The following is a 16742-nucleotide window of genomic DNA, read 5'->3' on the forward strand; positions in this document are numbered from 1 at the left end:
ACAACTTGACAAACAGTTAAGCTGGTCCTTTTTCCTTTCAGCACTGCCCCTGCTATTTTAAAAATATCTTTGGCTTCCTAGCAACAACAGGGTGTTGCAGACTATACTGATTTTATCCTGCCGAAGGACATGGAATTAACTAGCCTCTGGTTTGTGGTTCCTTTTTTAGGTCTAGCACAATATTAAGACCAAAATTTGGGCACTAGGGATGCTTACAAATGTTGAGGGGAGAAAAGGTTATAGCTACTGCCCCTGCCATGGCACTGCTCTTGGTAGTGACTGACCTGAAAGGAAAATGCAGCAGACCCTTGAACAACCCAGGAGTTAATCCACACATAAATTACAGTCCACCCTCTGTATCTGTGGTTACTCAGAATCCATGGATTCAACCCACCATGTACTATATTCTAGTATTTACTGTTGAAAAGATGCACTTACAAGTGGACCTCTGCAATTCAAACCCACGTTGTTCAAGGGTCAGCTGTACTTCTTTTATGTGTATGAGATCTTGTTCTTTCCAGCGTAACATATTGTGTTGTTATCTTTTACTTTTCTTAAAGTCTGAGAGTTCAGCCACTACCAAGACTTTCCTCCTCTACACTGATCCACTGTTCCATCCAGAAGCAGAGTATCCCACTCTCCTACCACCTCCTCACTATCTCTGTTTTCTAGGACAATGGTTCTCAGCCTTGTCTGTAGTTTGGACTAACTTGGAGAGCTTCACAAATATGGATGTGAATCCCCCACCACAGCTTCTGGTTTAAACTTCCAAAGGACTGAATATGGCATCAGCATTTATACAGCTTCATAGGTGATACTAGTGTGCAGCCAAGGTCAAGAACCTCTGTTCTAGGAGGTGTTGGGCAACCTCAAAAAGCAGACCAGTCACTATTCTATGAGACTATACCATAAAGGTCCCAGGGATACGAAGTCCATGTTATAAACAGGGCAAGTAAATACCTGCTTGCCTGTTGGCTTCTTTGCTTCCAGAACTCTTGGGATTGTTCAAGGCAGGGAACAGTAACTGCCCTTTTTCAATATTCTTGAAAATTTCAAGTGTATAGGGCATTGACTTCTCTAATTGCTCTCCCAGTGTTTCTCTTTGTCAGCCTCACCTTTCTTCAATCTTTCCTAACCTTGCTGTAATTACTTCAAGGCTTTCAAAAGCCTTGGTTTTCTCAACTATGAGATTAAGATAACATTTACAAAACAGGGCATTGTAGAGTTCATGAACCAAGAGGTTGGCAGCCCACAGTACTAGCTCCCTACAACTATCTGAGAGGCTACAACGGAAGTCAGATCAGTTTTTCTGACTGGGAGATTCCAGAAGGTCAAGGGCAATCTGCTAATCCAGATTTTTTTTTAATCCGATCTCTACACACTGAGGGAAGTGATGCATATTTAAAGATGTCCTTTGGGGTCAAACACCCCTCTACTGCTCTCTCATAGGATTTTAACTATCATAAAATTAACCAATTCTTCTGAAAAAGGAAATTGATAATTATTTATAATTATAGACCTTATTGGGATATCTACCACAATCTAAATAACTTTCCCAATGTAGAGTTAAAAAACCTGTATTCTGTAGTATGAAATGTCAGTATATCTGTACTGTGAAGGAAATTTGTACTGTGATCTTGAAAAAAGGGGAGAAGATCTAAAATTCTTTTAATATAATAGCCTATGTCTTAGGACTGTGGTTCAAAAACTTTGGAAGGTTATCTGAGTTACTTGGGGAACTTGGTAAAAGTACAAAGACCCAGTCTACTCTATTTCAGGAGCTTGGACCTCTGTGGTTTATTATTCACTTAGTTCTAATATACACCTAAGTTTGGGAACCATTGCCTTAGGGCATGAGATTGATCAAGCTAGGTGGTTGCTCTAAAGATGGAGGCCTTAATGGAAGAGAGTAAATGATTCATTTTTCAGGATTTGAGATGCTTTTCTCTTTCAACTGAACTAGAAAGCATTCTCTGCCAATGAGATTGTGGACAAAGTCCTCTGTCATTGTGGGCTGCCATCTCTTGATCTCTTGATTTCTGTGGAGTGGGTTAGGTTTCAAAGAAAAGAATGGATGGTACTTTTGAAAATATGGTGGCATCAATTTCCTCTTTATAAGAAGTCTCAAACTTTAAAATGCAAATGAATCACCTGGAAACCATGTTAAAATACAGATTTTGATTCAGGGCGGGGCCTGTGATTCTGCAGTTCTAATAAGCCCCAGGTTAGATGCTGATACTGTTTATTTGAGCAGTGAGGTTCCAGCTTTGGTTCTTAACCTTGGCTGCACACTGGAATTTCCTGGAAAGCCTTAAAAAATGCTGATCAGTAGGTTGCACCTCTAGAGTTTATATTTTTCTGACAAAATTGATAGAGATTATGCATAAGAAATTCTCTGGGTGACTTTCATATGCAGCAAAAAATTAAAGATCCTGACCTTAGTCAACAATCAAATATCACCTGTTTCGCAGGAGAAACTCTAAAGTGGCTCTTTCAGTCACCTCTTTCAAACTGCAATGTACAATGTGCTTAGACAGCTCAGAGCACTGGTTTCCAAGTTGTGACCCCCTCCCCTGATGCCCTGCCAGAGGAATTTTTCATCAGACGTTTTAAAATGAGAAAGTAAAGACAATAGACTCAATTTCAAAAAGCAAAATTAATTCAAGCTCAAGGATGATTTTTGAGATTAAGTCATTCACATATTTTTTTGTTGTTAAAATGTCTTCTTTTACTAAATGAAGATATTAACATATTTTATATGTTTGTTTGTTTCTCATGTCCTTAGTTTTCTAAACAAAAAGTTAGAAATCTTATGTTGATTGCCATATGGCTTGAGAAATTTTGCTGATCCATGAAATATGAAAATCTGGAAGCTATGGGTATGAGAAATTATGAAAATATGAAAAAAAAATATGAGTCCAAGGACTCTGCATTTCCACTGCGGGGGTCATGGGTTCCATCTCTGGTCGGGGAACTAGGATTCCACAGGCCACACATCTCAGCTGAAAAAATAAATCCAAGTCTAGAAAATGTTGTTGCAGGAATATGATTTTCAATCTTTGATTGTCTAATCCCTGTGAGAAAGGAATTTTTTTAATGGTGCTTGAATTTTATAAGCACCAACAGTTTTCTATGGACTGAGTGAATAATGTCTCGGACATATCAGTCCAGTTCAGTCGTTCAGTTATGTCCATCTCTTTGCGACCTCATGGACTGCAGCACACCAGGCCTCCCTATCCATCACCAACTCCTGGAGCTTACACAAACTCATGTCCATTGAGTTGGTGATGCCATCCAGCTATCTCATCCTCTGTCATCCCCTTCTCCTCCCACCTTCAATCTTTCCCAGAATCAGGGTCTTTTCAAATGAGTTAGCTCTTCGCATCAGGTGGCCAAAGTATTGGCGCTTCAGCTTCAGCATCAGTCCTTCCAATGAATATTCAGGACTGATTTCCTTTAGGATGGACTGGTTGGATCTCCTTGCAGTCCAAGGGACTCGCAAGAGTCTTCTCCGACACCACCGTTCAAAAGCATCCATTCTTTGGTGCTCGGCTTTCTTTATAGTCCAACTCTCATATCCATACATGATTACTGGAAAAACCATAACTTTGACTAGATGGACCTTTGTTGGCAAAGCAATGTCTCTGCTTTTCAATATGCTGTCTAGGCTGGTCATAGCTTTTCTTCCAAGGAGTAAGAGTCTTTTAATTTCATGGCTGCAGTCACCATCCGCAGTGATTTTGGAGCCCGAGAAAAGAAAGTCTGTCACTGTTTCCATTGTTTCCCCATCTATTTGCCATAAAGTGATGGGACGGGATGCCATAATCTTAGTTGTCTGAATGTTGAGTTTTAAGCCAACTTTTTCACTCTCCTTTTTCACTTTCATCAAGAGGCTCTTTACTTCTTTGCTTTGTGACACAAGGGTGGAGTCATCTGCATATCTGAGGTTATTGATATTTCTCCCAGGAATCTTGATTCCTGCTTGTGCTTCACCCAGCCCTGCATTTCGTATGATGTACTCTGCATATAAGTTAAATAAGCAGGGTGGCAATATACAGCCTTGACATACTCTTTTCCTGATTTGGAACCAGTCTGTTACGCAGACATATAAAAAGGATTAATTTTCCAATATATGATGATTTAAATATAAATCCATGAAATACTTACTAAATACATACTAGCTTTAGTTTTTATACATTTTCTTTTGACATGGTAATATCATCAACTACGTTTTGATCTTTCACCATGAACGAGGCATCATACTATGCATCTTATATAGGTTATCTCATATAACCCTCACAATACCACAATGAGATAGATACCGTTATTAGGGCTTTACAGATGAAGAAACCAAGTTATAGAGAAATTAAATAACATGTCCAAGGTCACACAGCTAGTAAGTTAGAGAGTCAAAATTACAAAGTCTACCATATAATAATAACTTATTATAAGACTAACTTATAATAACTAACCTATAAGATATAAGGATACCTTATAATAATGACTCTATATTTAATAAAACTACTATCATGAGAAGTTTTCCCTTTTTGCCATTGTAAAGAGTTCCTTAAAACTGAAATGACTAGAAGCCTCTGCTGTGGGGTTTCCCTTTAATAAGAAATAAGACATAATAATGAAAAAAGCAAGATTTTAAACAAAAAGCCATCCCTGTTATTTTTGTAAGGCTAAAACTTCAGCTGAGGGACCACCATCACTCTGACACATGGAGAGAATTTAAGCTCTGGATCCCAGATCCTCATTCCAGGTTTTTATCATCTGCACATTTGAGGCAATGTATTATAATGGTAAGAACATGGATTTTTGAAATTAAACTGACTTTGGTTTGAAGATGAGTTCTTCCAATGTAATTAGCTGTGTGAGCTGGGGCAAGTTACTAAACTTGTGTTTCAGGTCCTTCAGCGATAAAATTAGAATAATTATATCCATCTTCGCTGCCCAACAAAGACGTCCCACGTCAGGCAGAATGGCCCAGCTCTGGGGACCCCACTGTGCTTGGCCCTTGGTGGGAACAGGCTGGGGAGGGTGAGGCTTTGGCAGAAATGCTGTGGCAGATCCCAAAGGTGCAGCAGCTGGAGGCTGTCAGCTAACGGCACTCCTTCCAGAAGGTTCTCTCTTGAAAAACAATCTGTGTGTGCACCCCTACGGTTGCCACACTGCTACTTTCCATTTTATAGTGAAACTACATACTTGAGGGGTGATGTCCCCCATCCCAAATGCCACAATCCAGTTTATTGATTTTTCTCTATATATCTTGTCTTTGGTCTTGTCCCTTTCAACTTTACCAACTGCCATATATCAATTATAGTTCATCATTACAATTGATGGGCCCACAATTGGCTTCTTAGCACCACAAAAAATACTAAAATCAGGGGTCACTGGCTAAGACATCAGGGGAACAACATCTGGCTTCTGTAATGACTACATATTTATCATTAGCTTTTAAACCTGTCATGTTGAAGGTAGTTTTAACAGTAAAAATTCTCATGTATTAGCATTTCTTATGACTCTTTAAGATCCTACATTAAGAAGGAATTATTAAGCCTAATCAACTTGGATGATCTTTTCTTGGTTTGCCACAGTGTGTTGTCTAGCATGACAGATGCCGTGCTGGCGCGAGTGTACAAACAATCAGATCTGGACATCCTGGCTAAAGAAGCATCCATTCCAATTGTCAATGGGTTGTCGGATTTGTACCACCCTATCCAGATCCTGGCTGATTACCTCACGCTCCAGGTTGGCTTACTTCTTTGCCTCACACAAGAGCAAAATCAATAAATAACTCCTAAGTAGCTCTAAATGGAAGCATTTAAATTGTGGTATTGGTGTTTTGTTTTCAAATAACATCTTGGGAGAGATGCATAGCATATGTGTACAACTTGATATCCAAGAAAGATAGGGCATTACTGAAAACAGATTAGAAGACACTTCAGTTCTCAAACCTTTGCTTTTTGGGTGCCATATTTACTTAACAGTGGATGAACACGGAGTGCTGGAGGCCAGAAAATGGAAACATCTTTATGTCATGCACAATATATCAGGTTCTGTGATTTGGGAGTGAAGACTGATGGAGAGTGCTTTGAATATTCAAAATGGCCAATTACTAAATCACTTTCCGAGCAAAAGGCCGTTTGCTATTACTTTAATAAACTGCTTAAGACTGGAGTTAAGAGCATGCAGAATTCATAGAATGGAGGTGCAGATTTAGCCATGTCCCTTCAAATTATGAATCTGAGTAACTTTGAAAGATTCATCCTGTTGGGTTTGCCACAGCCAATTTACATAGTCTTGCCACTGGGAATCCTAACAACCATGGTTTCTGCATCTATGAACTATTCCGGGAGACAGGGTAAACAGGTCCACTTTGCTCCTCATTTGATTATGCTACACACATGTAAATGTGAGGTTAAACTCAAAATGAAACTCTTTGGTGATGAAGATAAGATGAATGCAGAGAGGATATACTATGTTAGACACCAAGCAGCTGTTTGTAGGTATGGCTTTACATATATGCCAGATAATTTAATGCTTCTTGCTGGGGTTTCATCATTACTAGTTTATATATTCATGAGGGACAGTTAAATGTTCTATTCATCATATTGTCCCCTGCAGGACCTGGTGCAATGCCTTCATAACAGACATGCTCAAAGTAGGAGTTGAATGAATAAATAGCAGCTTGTTAATAGCATGGAATTTAAATCAGATGGACATGGATTTACATCCTAGCTTAACCACTTAACTAATTTGTGATCTCCAAATTAGTTAGCCTTTCTCTTTTAAAAATCTTAAAATCTTTACACTTACATTTAAATCTCTTTACATTTGTAAATATATAAATGTATATAATAGATGAAACCTACAGACACTTCAAGAAGAGTAAAACAAACACTCATGTGCCCATTATGCAGTTTTGGCAAATCTTACTTTAGAATTTTTTGTTTTTAAGTAAAATATTACAGGGACTTCCCTGGTGGTCTGGTGGTTAAGACTCCAGGGTTCCACTGCAGGGGGTGCAGGTTCAATCCCTGGTCAGGGAACTAAGATCCTGCAATCCCATGCAGTGTGGCCAAAAAATATTACAGGTACATTTGAAGTCCATTGTGTAACTATCTTTGATCCCATTTCCTCCAACCCCTCAAAGACATTTTATCCTGGTGTTTGTATTTATGATTTCCAAGCATGTGTTCATACTTTAACTGTCCATGTCAATATCCATAAGAAAGCAAGTATATTAATGGTTTTTCAGCTATATAAACAGGAACATTCTCAAACTTATGCTATATTGTTCTAGGTGCATTGTATTTCCCCTCTCTTATTCCACAAGTATAAGCTTCATAAAGGCAGAGGTTTTTGTCTCCTTTGTTCATTGTTATATCTCCAGGGCCAAGGACAGTGTCTGGACATGGATGGTTCTCAATTTGTTGAATGAAAGAACAAATGCAACAAAGATTCAGATTTGCAATATATGAAAATATGAGTCTTCATATGTTCATATGATGTCTTGGCTTAAGATATTAGGATATTTTTTGGTGATCAGGACTTCTTTTTGGTGATTGTACCTTCATGTTATCAAATTGCTCTGTATAATGCAAAAAAAAGTAGTTTTTTCATTCCAACAAAGATTTTAAAATTGAGATGTGGACTGTTTCTTTTATAGTAACTCTAATAATTGTTTCACAGAAGTGGATTTTCTCCTGAATGTAATTTCTTCTATCCCTTGCCTTTCAGGAACACTATGGCTCTCTGAAAGGCCTTACCCTCAGCTGGATTGGGGATGGGAATAACATCCTGCACTCCATCATGATGAGTGCGGCGAAATTCGGGATGCACCTTCAGGTGGCTACCCCAAAGGTAGGGAAACTTTCTGCCTGAAACTAACCCCCCTTTGAAATCATTCCCAGATACAATTACCTAGTGAAAAACAAACCTCTCTTCCATTCAAGGAGAGCACAGTTGAGGCCACAAAATTTAGGTTATGTTGCTGTCCCTTCTATTATAGCTATCTGGCCTCTTGAGTGTCCAATTTCCCATCTCTACAAAAAGAGATAATCTTGGCTGATGCCTTTCATCTTGTGAGTTTCTGTGTTAAAAGCATGTCTGAATTATCCCTTTGAATGCCCTGAAACCAGCCATTATGATGACTGGCTTTCTTGTGTATTGCTACCACAAAGGCTGGAGAAAATAATGAAATCCAGACAGCCTAGAAATCTCAAGGCATGGGGAAGATGCTGTCATTGTTCGAATATTACAGTTTGGCGAAAAAAAATTCAGTCTAATGTGAAGGACACAGTGATGGCGTCTGCATCAGCTTAGTGTTTCAAAACTCAAATCCAAGGGTCCTTCAGCCTTTTAAATCTGAATCCTGACTGTGAAGCTGACCTACCCTACTTCCTATCCTGCTGTAAATCTCTCACAGGATGTATGGGAACGGGAACGTGCCTTCTTTTATAGGTCCAAAATAACCCTTTTGATATACAAGAAACTTGTAATAATTGTTGTCTGTGAGAAGTGAAGCTGGGAGGTTCAAGGTTAGACGTAGGAGGGAGACTTTATTTCTGCAATATATCCTTTTATATGGTTTAAATTTCTTAGCATGTAAATGTTCTACGTACATAATCACATAAGTTCATAAATAAATACACTAAAATAAAAAAGTGCAGATTCTCCTAAGAGATGCCCTATGTTACAATACTCCCAGCTTCGAGTATAGGATTATTAGATGCAAACTAGTATATATAGGATGGCTACACAATAAGGTCCTACTGTCCAGCACAGGGAAATATATTTGCTACCCTGTGATACACCAGAATGGAAAAGAATATGTGTATTATATGTTTACATATATGTATGTATGTTCTTTTTATATATAAATGGGGTCTCCTTGCTGTGTAGCAGAAATTAACACATTGTAAATCAACTAAACTTCAAAAAAATTTAAAAAAAGTTACTCCTAGCCTCATACAGAATGTGTAGGCCTTTTAGAGGATAAAAACTAATCCTACAAGTGACTCATACACAAACCAGTTCTGAGCGATCCCCACAGAACCTTTTACATAACCCATCTCTACTAAATTCTTTTGTTACGTTTCTTATTAGTTATGATTTCTGATCAGGAATCTTTTGGAAGGAAAATGCCCCTAAATAGAAGCCATTGCAGAAACAAAGGACAGAATTGACCTTTCCATTAAAGGACGATGATTTATAATATTGTGCACCAATGTGTTTCTGGCTGAGCATGTGTTTGCTGTTATCTCAGTGGTCACTGCCATAGTTCACTCTGATAACCTAAGACATTCAGAGGTGAGTGTGTGAGGCCTGAAACTCACTCTCTGCTTCTGCTTCTGCTTCTTGAGTTTGAGATTGACTAAGGGATTTCTAGGGACATGGGACTATCAGTGCTAAAACCAGGAAGGCCGCAGGCAAACTAGAGTGATCTGGTCACCCAAATGCCATGTCAGGCACAGTGCTTCAGGCTGATCCAACAGGCGAGCTCTGGAGTGGAGGTTTTATGCCCCAGTGTTGTCCCAACTTGAGACAGGGAGGATGGACTTTTATCCTTGGAACCAGTCATTGGTCAAGGGCAGTGCGGAGAGGTCGGTGGTGAATCCCCTGGAAATTTTTTCTTTGTTTTTTACTAGTTTCAGATTTTACCTTTGGATTCTTTTTTTCATATATAATTGGAAGATAATTGCTTTACAATATGGGCTGGCTTCTGCCATACAACAATGTGAATCAGCCACAAGTACACATATGTTCCCCTCCCTCCTGAACCTCACCCCCCACCCCATCCCACCCCTCTAGGTTGTCACAGAGCACCAGAATGAGCTCTCTATGCCCAATATAGCAGCTTCCCACTTTGGCAGGAAGAGCAGCTGGGGAGTCAGAGGGCCATCTCCTAAAGAAGAGCTGAGTGTTAGGTATTAAAAGCACACTGATGGGGACTTCCCTGGTGGTCTGGTGGTTAAGAATCTGCCTGCCGATACAGGGGACACAGGTTCGATCCCTGGTCAGGGAAGATCCACATGCCATTGAGCAACTAAGCCCACAAACTGCAACTACTGAAGCCCATGCTTTAGAAGCCTGCATACCGCAACTAGGGAGTAGCCCCCACTCATGGCAACTAGAGAAAGCCCTGGTGCAGCAATGAAGACCCAGCACAGCCAAAACTAAAAATAAATAAATAAGTATATTTAAAAGCACACTGCAAAGGGGAGAGGGGGCAAAAGATATAGATCGGGGTCCTCTGAGGGCCTCTGGGTAGAGCACCAGCATTGTCCGCTGCATCTTGCCAAAACCAAATGCAACAAACAAGGCAAAAGAAAATACTTTCCCCTGGTGTTCCTGCTGAACCTGTTCAAGTCAATGTACCCTGCTGCCTTAGTCTCCCAGGACTGCCATAACAAATTCCCACAAACTGGGCGGCTTAAAACAACAGAAATGTATTCTCTCACAGCTCTGGAGGCTAGAAGTCCAAAATCCAAGTGTTGGCAGGACCACACCCCACCACCACACTTACACATAACTCACAATGCCTCTAGGGGAGGATTCGTCCTTGTCTCTTTCCCACTTCCAGTAACTTCAGGTATTCCTCGCCTTGTGGCTGCATCACTCCAGCCTTTGCCTCCATCATTCCTTTAGGCCCGTTTTCTCTGTCCACATGTTCCTCTTCTTATGAGGATAGCAGTTATATTAAACTTAGACCAACCCTAATCCACTATCAGTTCAGTTTAGTTGCTCAGTCATGTCCGACTCTTTGCAACCCCATGGACTGCAGCACACCAGGCCTCCCTGTCCCTCACCAACTCCCAGAGCTTACACAAACTCATGTCCATCAAGTCAGTGATGCCATCCAATCATTTCATCCTCAGCTGTCCCCTTCTCCTCCCGCCTTCAATCTTTCCCAGCATCAGGTCTTTTCCAATGAGTCAGGTCTTCGCATCAGGTAGCCAAAGTATTGGAGTTTCAGCTTCAGCATCAGTCCTTCCAATGAATATTCAGGACTGATTTCCTTTAGGATGGACTGGTTGGATCTCCTTGCAGTCCAAGGGACTCTCAAGAGGTCTTCTCTAACACCACAGTTAAAAAGCATTAATTCTTTGGTGTTCAGCTTTTGTTTTGGTCCAACTCTCACATCCATGCATGACTACTGGAAACACCATAGCTTTGACTAGATGGACCTTTGTTGGCAAAGTAAAGTCTCTACTTTTTAATATGCTGTCTACATTGGTCATAGCTCTTCTTCCAAGGAATAAGTGTCTTTTAATTTCATGGCTGCAGTCACCATCTGCAGTGATTTTGGAGCCCAGTATGACCTCCTTTTAACTATGTACATTTGCAAAGACCCTACTTCTAAAAAAAGGTCACATTCTAGGACTTTCCTGGTGGTCCAGTGGTTAAGAATCCACCTAGCAGTGCAGGGTACGTGGGTTCGATCCCTGGTCAGGGAACTAAGATCCCACATGCCTCGGAGCAAATAAGCCTCTACTAGTGAGCCCACATGCTCTGGAGCCCGCACACCACAACTATGGAGACTGTGGCCTGCAATAAAAGATCTCACATACTGAAACTAAGATCCTGAGGATGCAACTAAGACCCGACATAGACAAATAAATAAATATATTTTTAAAAGGTCACATTCTGAGGTTCTGGTGTGGAATAAATGTTTGGAAGACATTCTTCTACCTAATACACTTGCCATGGAAGAAATGCCAGGTAGGTAGCATAGGGTGCCACCCTGTTATATATAGTAAACTTTGGGGACTCAGAGAGCTAACTCTTATAAGAGAGAATTCTCTCTCGTTCAGCAAAAACAGATAAAAGGTCAGATCTGACATGTGAATAAGGTAGTTCTTCATTTTATGGGAAAACTTAGCACACTCTTGCTGCAAATCTAGTCTGAGGAAGGGCTCTATATTAATACAAACAATTTTACAGATAAAATATATATTCACAATGATTGTTCCCTGCCATAAGGTGTTTTTGGAAAGGTTTTAATTCTGTTGGAGAAATACATGATTTAAACAATTTATTGCATGTCCAAGATGTTTTATTAACATCAAAGGGAAAAAATTCCAATGTTACAGAGTAATTTCAGTATTGTTCTTATGCAAAAACTCATTTAAATGATAACAAGTACTAAAACCTGGTTAAATCTGGGTGGGAGTAAGAGTTTTTAAAAGTCTTCTGGAAAGTCTGAAGTGTAGAAGGTGCTCCATCAATTTATAAGCAGACTCATTTCCTTTAAAGATAAAGCTAGCAGGTTCCCCATCCTTTAACCAAGAATAATTTACATGTTTGAGAATACATAATTTTGTCCTGAATTGTAAAGTTGTTCCATAAACTATTGGTGGTAATGATTTTAACATTGTTCTAAGTGAGTATTTAGACTGAACTGGGTCTGTTAATCATCTTCATCTGGTTTTAAGATTTATGTCAAAGCCAATGAGTGATTTAGTACTGAAAGCTTAGCTGTGAGTAAAGAATTCCTCTTTGTATTCTCAGTCATGGCCCAATGCATGCAAGGTTGGGTGATTTTGTAATTTCCAAACCACTCTGTTGATTCTCTAAGTACTTATTGATTCCTTTCCTAAGAATGATTATACTTGGAAGTATAAAACCTGCTTTCCAGAGGGAAGGCTGAATTTTCAGGGCAGGAGGTACCTGGGGTAAGAGCCAAGCCTCTTCATTTATGTTTACCAGTATGAATGGTCACAACATGAGTTACTAAATTAGCAAGCCTTTATTAATTACCTTCCCCAAATATCGATAAATAAAGCTCCAGAATTTATGACTATTGAGGGTGATAAAGCTGCGAAAAGATCTGCAGGAATCATCACCATCTGATAGCTTCTATCCTCAAGAATTTTTTTATTGAGAGAAGGAACCATGATAGATAAACACGTGTAAATAAATGCAATTTCCAATGAATAAACCTGACCATCCCTGTTGTGGGCTGAGTTTCCTGAGAAGCAGACTCTTGAGACAGAGTTCAGACTGCAGGTTGTTGATGACAGCGTGCCCTTGAGAAGGGCGAGGAAGAAAACAGAAGTCAAACTGCGATGCAGGCCCGAGAGCAGCCCCAGCTGACCTGATAGAGAATTCTAGATCTGAGATGGCCATTTAGGGTTGTCGCAGGTTGGGAGGAGGGAGTCAGGTTTTCATGTCCCTCTGTCAATCAGTCCCTGAATGCAGGTGGCCTTGGAAGGGTGTGCGACCTTGGGTGCATCATCTCTGCAGCTGCGCCAGCGCCCAACTAGGGCTGACGGCTGAAAGCCATCTTCCAGCGCATGCGCAGCAGCTGGAGCACAAGTCCATTATTCACGAAGGCGACCTGGGTGGCATACCACACCCATCACTGTGGCCTACTGAGAGTTTATAAAAATGAGACATAAATCAATTCTAAGAATTCAGGAAAATGAGAAGGATGGGGAAGCTGAGAATAATGGTGGTGTTTTGACTGACGAGCCTTTCACTTGGAGGGTCTGGAGGTGGGGCTGGCCCAGGGTTTTGACAAAGGAGGAGCTGACATGTTCCAATAAAGACGCCCAGGAGGGGACAGAGGGGGAAGTGTTCAAGGGTGAAAGGCTGTGACAGCAGCAAAGGGCAAGACGTGTACAAGTATGACAATGAGATTGGCTTTCCTGCAGCAAGATGTTGAGAAAAATTAAAAGAGACAGAAGCAAGAGATGTCGGCAGGGAGCCTTGATACCCTTAATCAGCTTCGACTTATAGAACAAGTGGTAAACATTGAAGGCTTCGGAGATAATTCTTGCTGCTGTGTACAGCGCAGATTGGAGATTGAGGATGGAGGCAGACAGGCTACCTGTGGGGTCTAGAAGAGTTGGGGGGACTTCAACTGTTCCCACAGTGTCCCCTCACCTAAATTTGAGACCAGAGCGAGCAAGCAAGGAACCTAGGGTGCAAAATTCATGTTTGCACGACTGTCAGTGAGTGAGTGCCTCACTCAAGTCCTGACCCTGCCCTCACCAAACGAACCCAAACACATAGATTTCAGCAAAAACAGTATATTTGCTATGCAAAGGCCATTTCAAAGCCAGCTCCCTGCCTGCAGATCACTGGCTGGTGAGACTAAGATGTGTGCGTGGGCTCTTAGTATTTAGCTGAGACGCTGAGGGAAGGTTTCTCTGAGGAGGAAACATTTGAGCTGAGAGCATTGAGACCTGAAAGCATTAATCCACATGGAGTGGGTGGGAAAAAGCACTTCAGACCAAAGGAAAACAAAAGCATTAAAAAAAAAGAAAAGAAAAAAACAGCTTGTAGAAAGACTCTGAGACAAAAATGCAGTTAAGTTTTAGACTTATGTATACAATCCTCTTAAACTATTAGAGGAACAAGAAAAGGTGCTACCAAGAGCTGGAAAGCACCACACCCCGTTTATCTTTAGGACTAAAGAGGTCAAAAACAATCAAAGCAAAATGGGGCAACTGATTACCTTTTTAAATTCCCAAAAGCACTCTTAAGCTTTGAAATTCTAGATGTCAACATCATATTCTACTGAACATGGGGAGTAGGCATGTTCAGTAGGTTGGGCTATGACTTAAAGCAGAAACAGGAAAGAGAGCAGAATTGTTGAAAGTGATCATATATAAGAAGGCATATATAATTTTTAAAAAAAACACCAAATAACAGTTAATTCTTTCCCCTGCAGGGTTATGAGCCGGATCCCAGTATAACCAAGTTGGCGGAGCAGTATGCCAAGGAGGTATGCTCTTTATATGTAAAGGTGTCATTGTCTTTCCCTGTCTCGTGAAGTTCTTTAACCAGCTTGCTTGTGTATGCCAGAACGGTACCAAGCTGTCGCTGACAAATGATCCATTGGAAGCAGCTTGTGGAGGCAATGTATTAATTACAGACACTTGGATAAGCATGGGACAAGAAGAGGAGAAGAAAAAGCGGCTCCAGGCTTTCCAAGGTTACCAGGTTACAATGAAGGTACAAATTGATGTCTCTCTGAAGGTTCATTAATCCCATTCATAAAGGCCAGAATCAGCTAATCACTCAATCACTTTTGGGAGAGCAGACCGTCCTTTCCTTCCCTACCAAGGACACACTGACTGTATCCCCCAGTGATTTCTCTCCTCCTGAAGATGAGCTCTGCCCTTTGGAAAGACACTTTTGTCCAGGATGAAGGAATTGAAACCCAGGCAGAAGAGAGAAGCAAGCCTTTCCCTCTCTCAACAGCAGAGGCATCAGAATGCTTGATGATCTGTTTAGATATACTAGGCGACTTCTGTTGCAAGCAGTTTCTTTTGATTTCTGCTCTAAGAAAAGCCCCATAGGCCTGTACTTTGGGCTAACCCTTGCCTCTATTTTTCAAGGACTCTTTAAGTCCAGTTTAGTTTTGCTAACTGCCTCCAGGGCACTCCCAGAGGAATTCCATCTATTCTGATGCCTTTCATTAAGCTCTGAAGCATGGCTTGTCAACCTTGAGCGTGACTGAGAATTGACTGGAGTTGTTAATACACAGCTGGCAGGACCCCACTTCTCCAGGGATTCTAAATCAGTAGGTCAGGAGTGGGACCCAAGAATTTGCATTTCTGCCAAGTTCCCAGGTGGTGCAATGCTGCTGCCCCAGGGTCAAGCATTGAGAACCACTGTCCTGCAGGAATATCCTAAAAGTCAGGTGTACATTGGGATTCTGTCTGCAGAGCAACTCCTTTGTTTGGTGGAGAAAGGGATTAAGCAATTGCAATAGATGTTTTATTGATAAAATATTTAAAATATAAATACAAGCCTCTTATTTATACATGACAATAGAATAAAGTTAGAAAAATAAAATGAAAATGTATTTGTATTTGCCCTAGCCCCTTAACAGTGACTATTCCCAGAGGTAGCCACTGTTTAACAATTTGATGTGTCTCTTTGCAGACCTTTTCTGTGTATTTACATATTCCTATACACACCCACACACACACCCCTACACCTCTAATGCTTTATCATAAATGGTAGATTAGACATATTATTCTGACTTACTTTTTCCACTTCACAAACCTTAGAATTTTTTGTCCATTCATTTAGATATTTTACCTTCTTTTTAATGACTGCATAGAATTCCAAAGTATGAGTGGGCCTTATTTTATCTGTTTCCTGTCAAAAAATTAGGCTATTTCCAATTATCCCAATTACAAACAATGCTGCAATGAAGATCCTTAATATATATATTCCTTTGTGCAGGTATTATAGAGAATAGAATTCTTTTAGGGAGAAGAATTTCTGGGTGAAGTAGTATATACTTTTTAAAATATGAGAAATGCTGCTAAACTGCCCATCCAAAAAGAATTGACAATTTATAACTTCCACCACTCTCTCCATTTCTTATTTGCTATTTACATTTGTAATTTAAAAAAATCTGTATCTCATGCTTTTTAAAATTTGTGTTTCTCTGATTACTGATGAAGTTAAACATCTTTGTTTATTGGCCATTTCTATATGTTTTTCTATAAACTGCTATCATATTCTTTCATATTATATCATATCATATTCTTTGCCCATTTTCTATTGTGTTTTTTTAACAAAACAAAAAAGGTTTAGCACAAAGCAATAATTTTGAGGGAAGAATTTATGAGGGAATGTAGTTTTGAATCTGTAAATGAACAATGAAAATGAATGGGAAAATGAATGGGCCAAAGAACTAAACAGACATTTCTCCAAAGAAGACATACAGATGGCTAACAAACACATGAAAAGATGCTCACCATCACTCA

The 16742-nt window shown here is 40.1% G+C and overlaps 1 protein-coding gene across 1 annotated transcript in view; it reads left to right on the top strand.

Moving 5' to 3' along the window:
- OTC (ornithine transcarbamylase) overlaps positions 1-16742 on the top strand; it is a 68466-nt gene that overhangs the window by 43451 nt on the left and 8273 nt on the right. The window contains exons 5-8 of the mRNA XM_065916466.1: positions 5601-5754; positions 7747-7869; positions 14687-14740; positions 14821-14970. Of these exons, the coding sequence (XP_065772538.1) occupies positions 5601-5754; positions 7747-7869; positions 14687-14740; positions 14821-14970 (481 nt within the window). The remainder of the gene's footprint in view (positions 1-5600; positions 5755-7746; positions 7870-14686; positions 14741-14820; positions 14971-16742) is intronic.

Source organism: Muntiacus reevesi, chromosome X (genome assembly GCF_963930625.1).
Source record: "Muntiacus reevesi chromosome X, mMunRee1.1, whole genome shotgun sequence".
Lineage (NCBI taxonomy): Eukaryota > Metazoa > Chordata > Mammalia > Artiodactyla > Cervidae > Muntiacus > Muntiacus reevesi.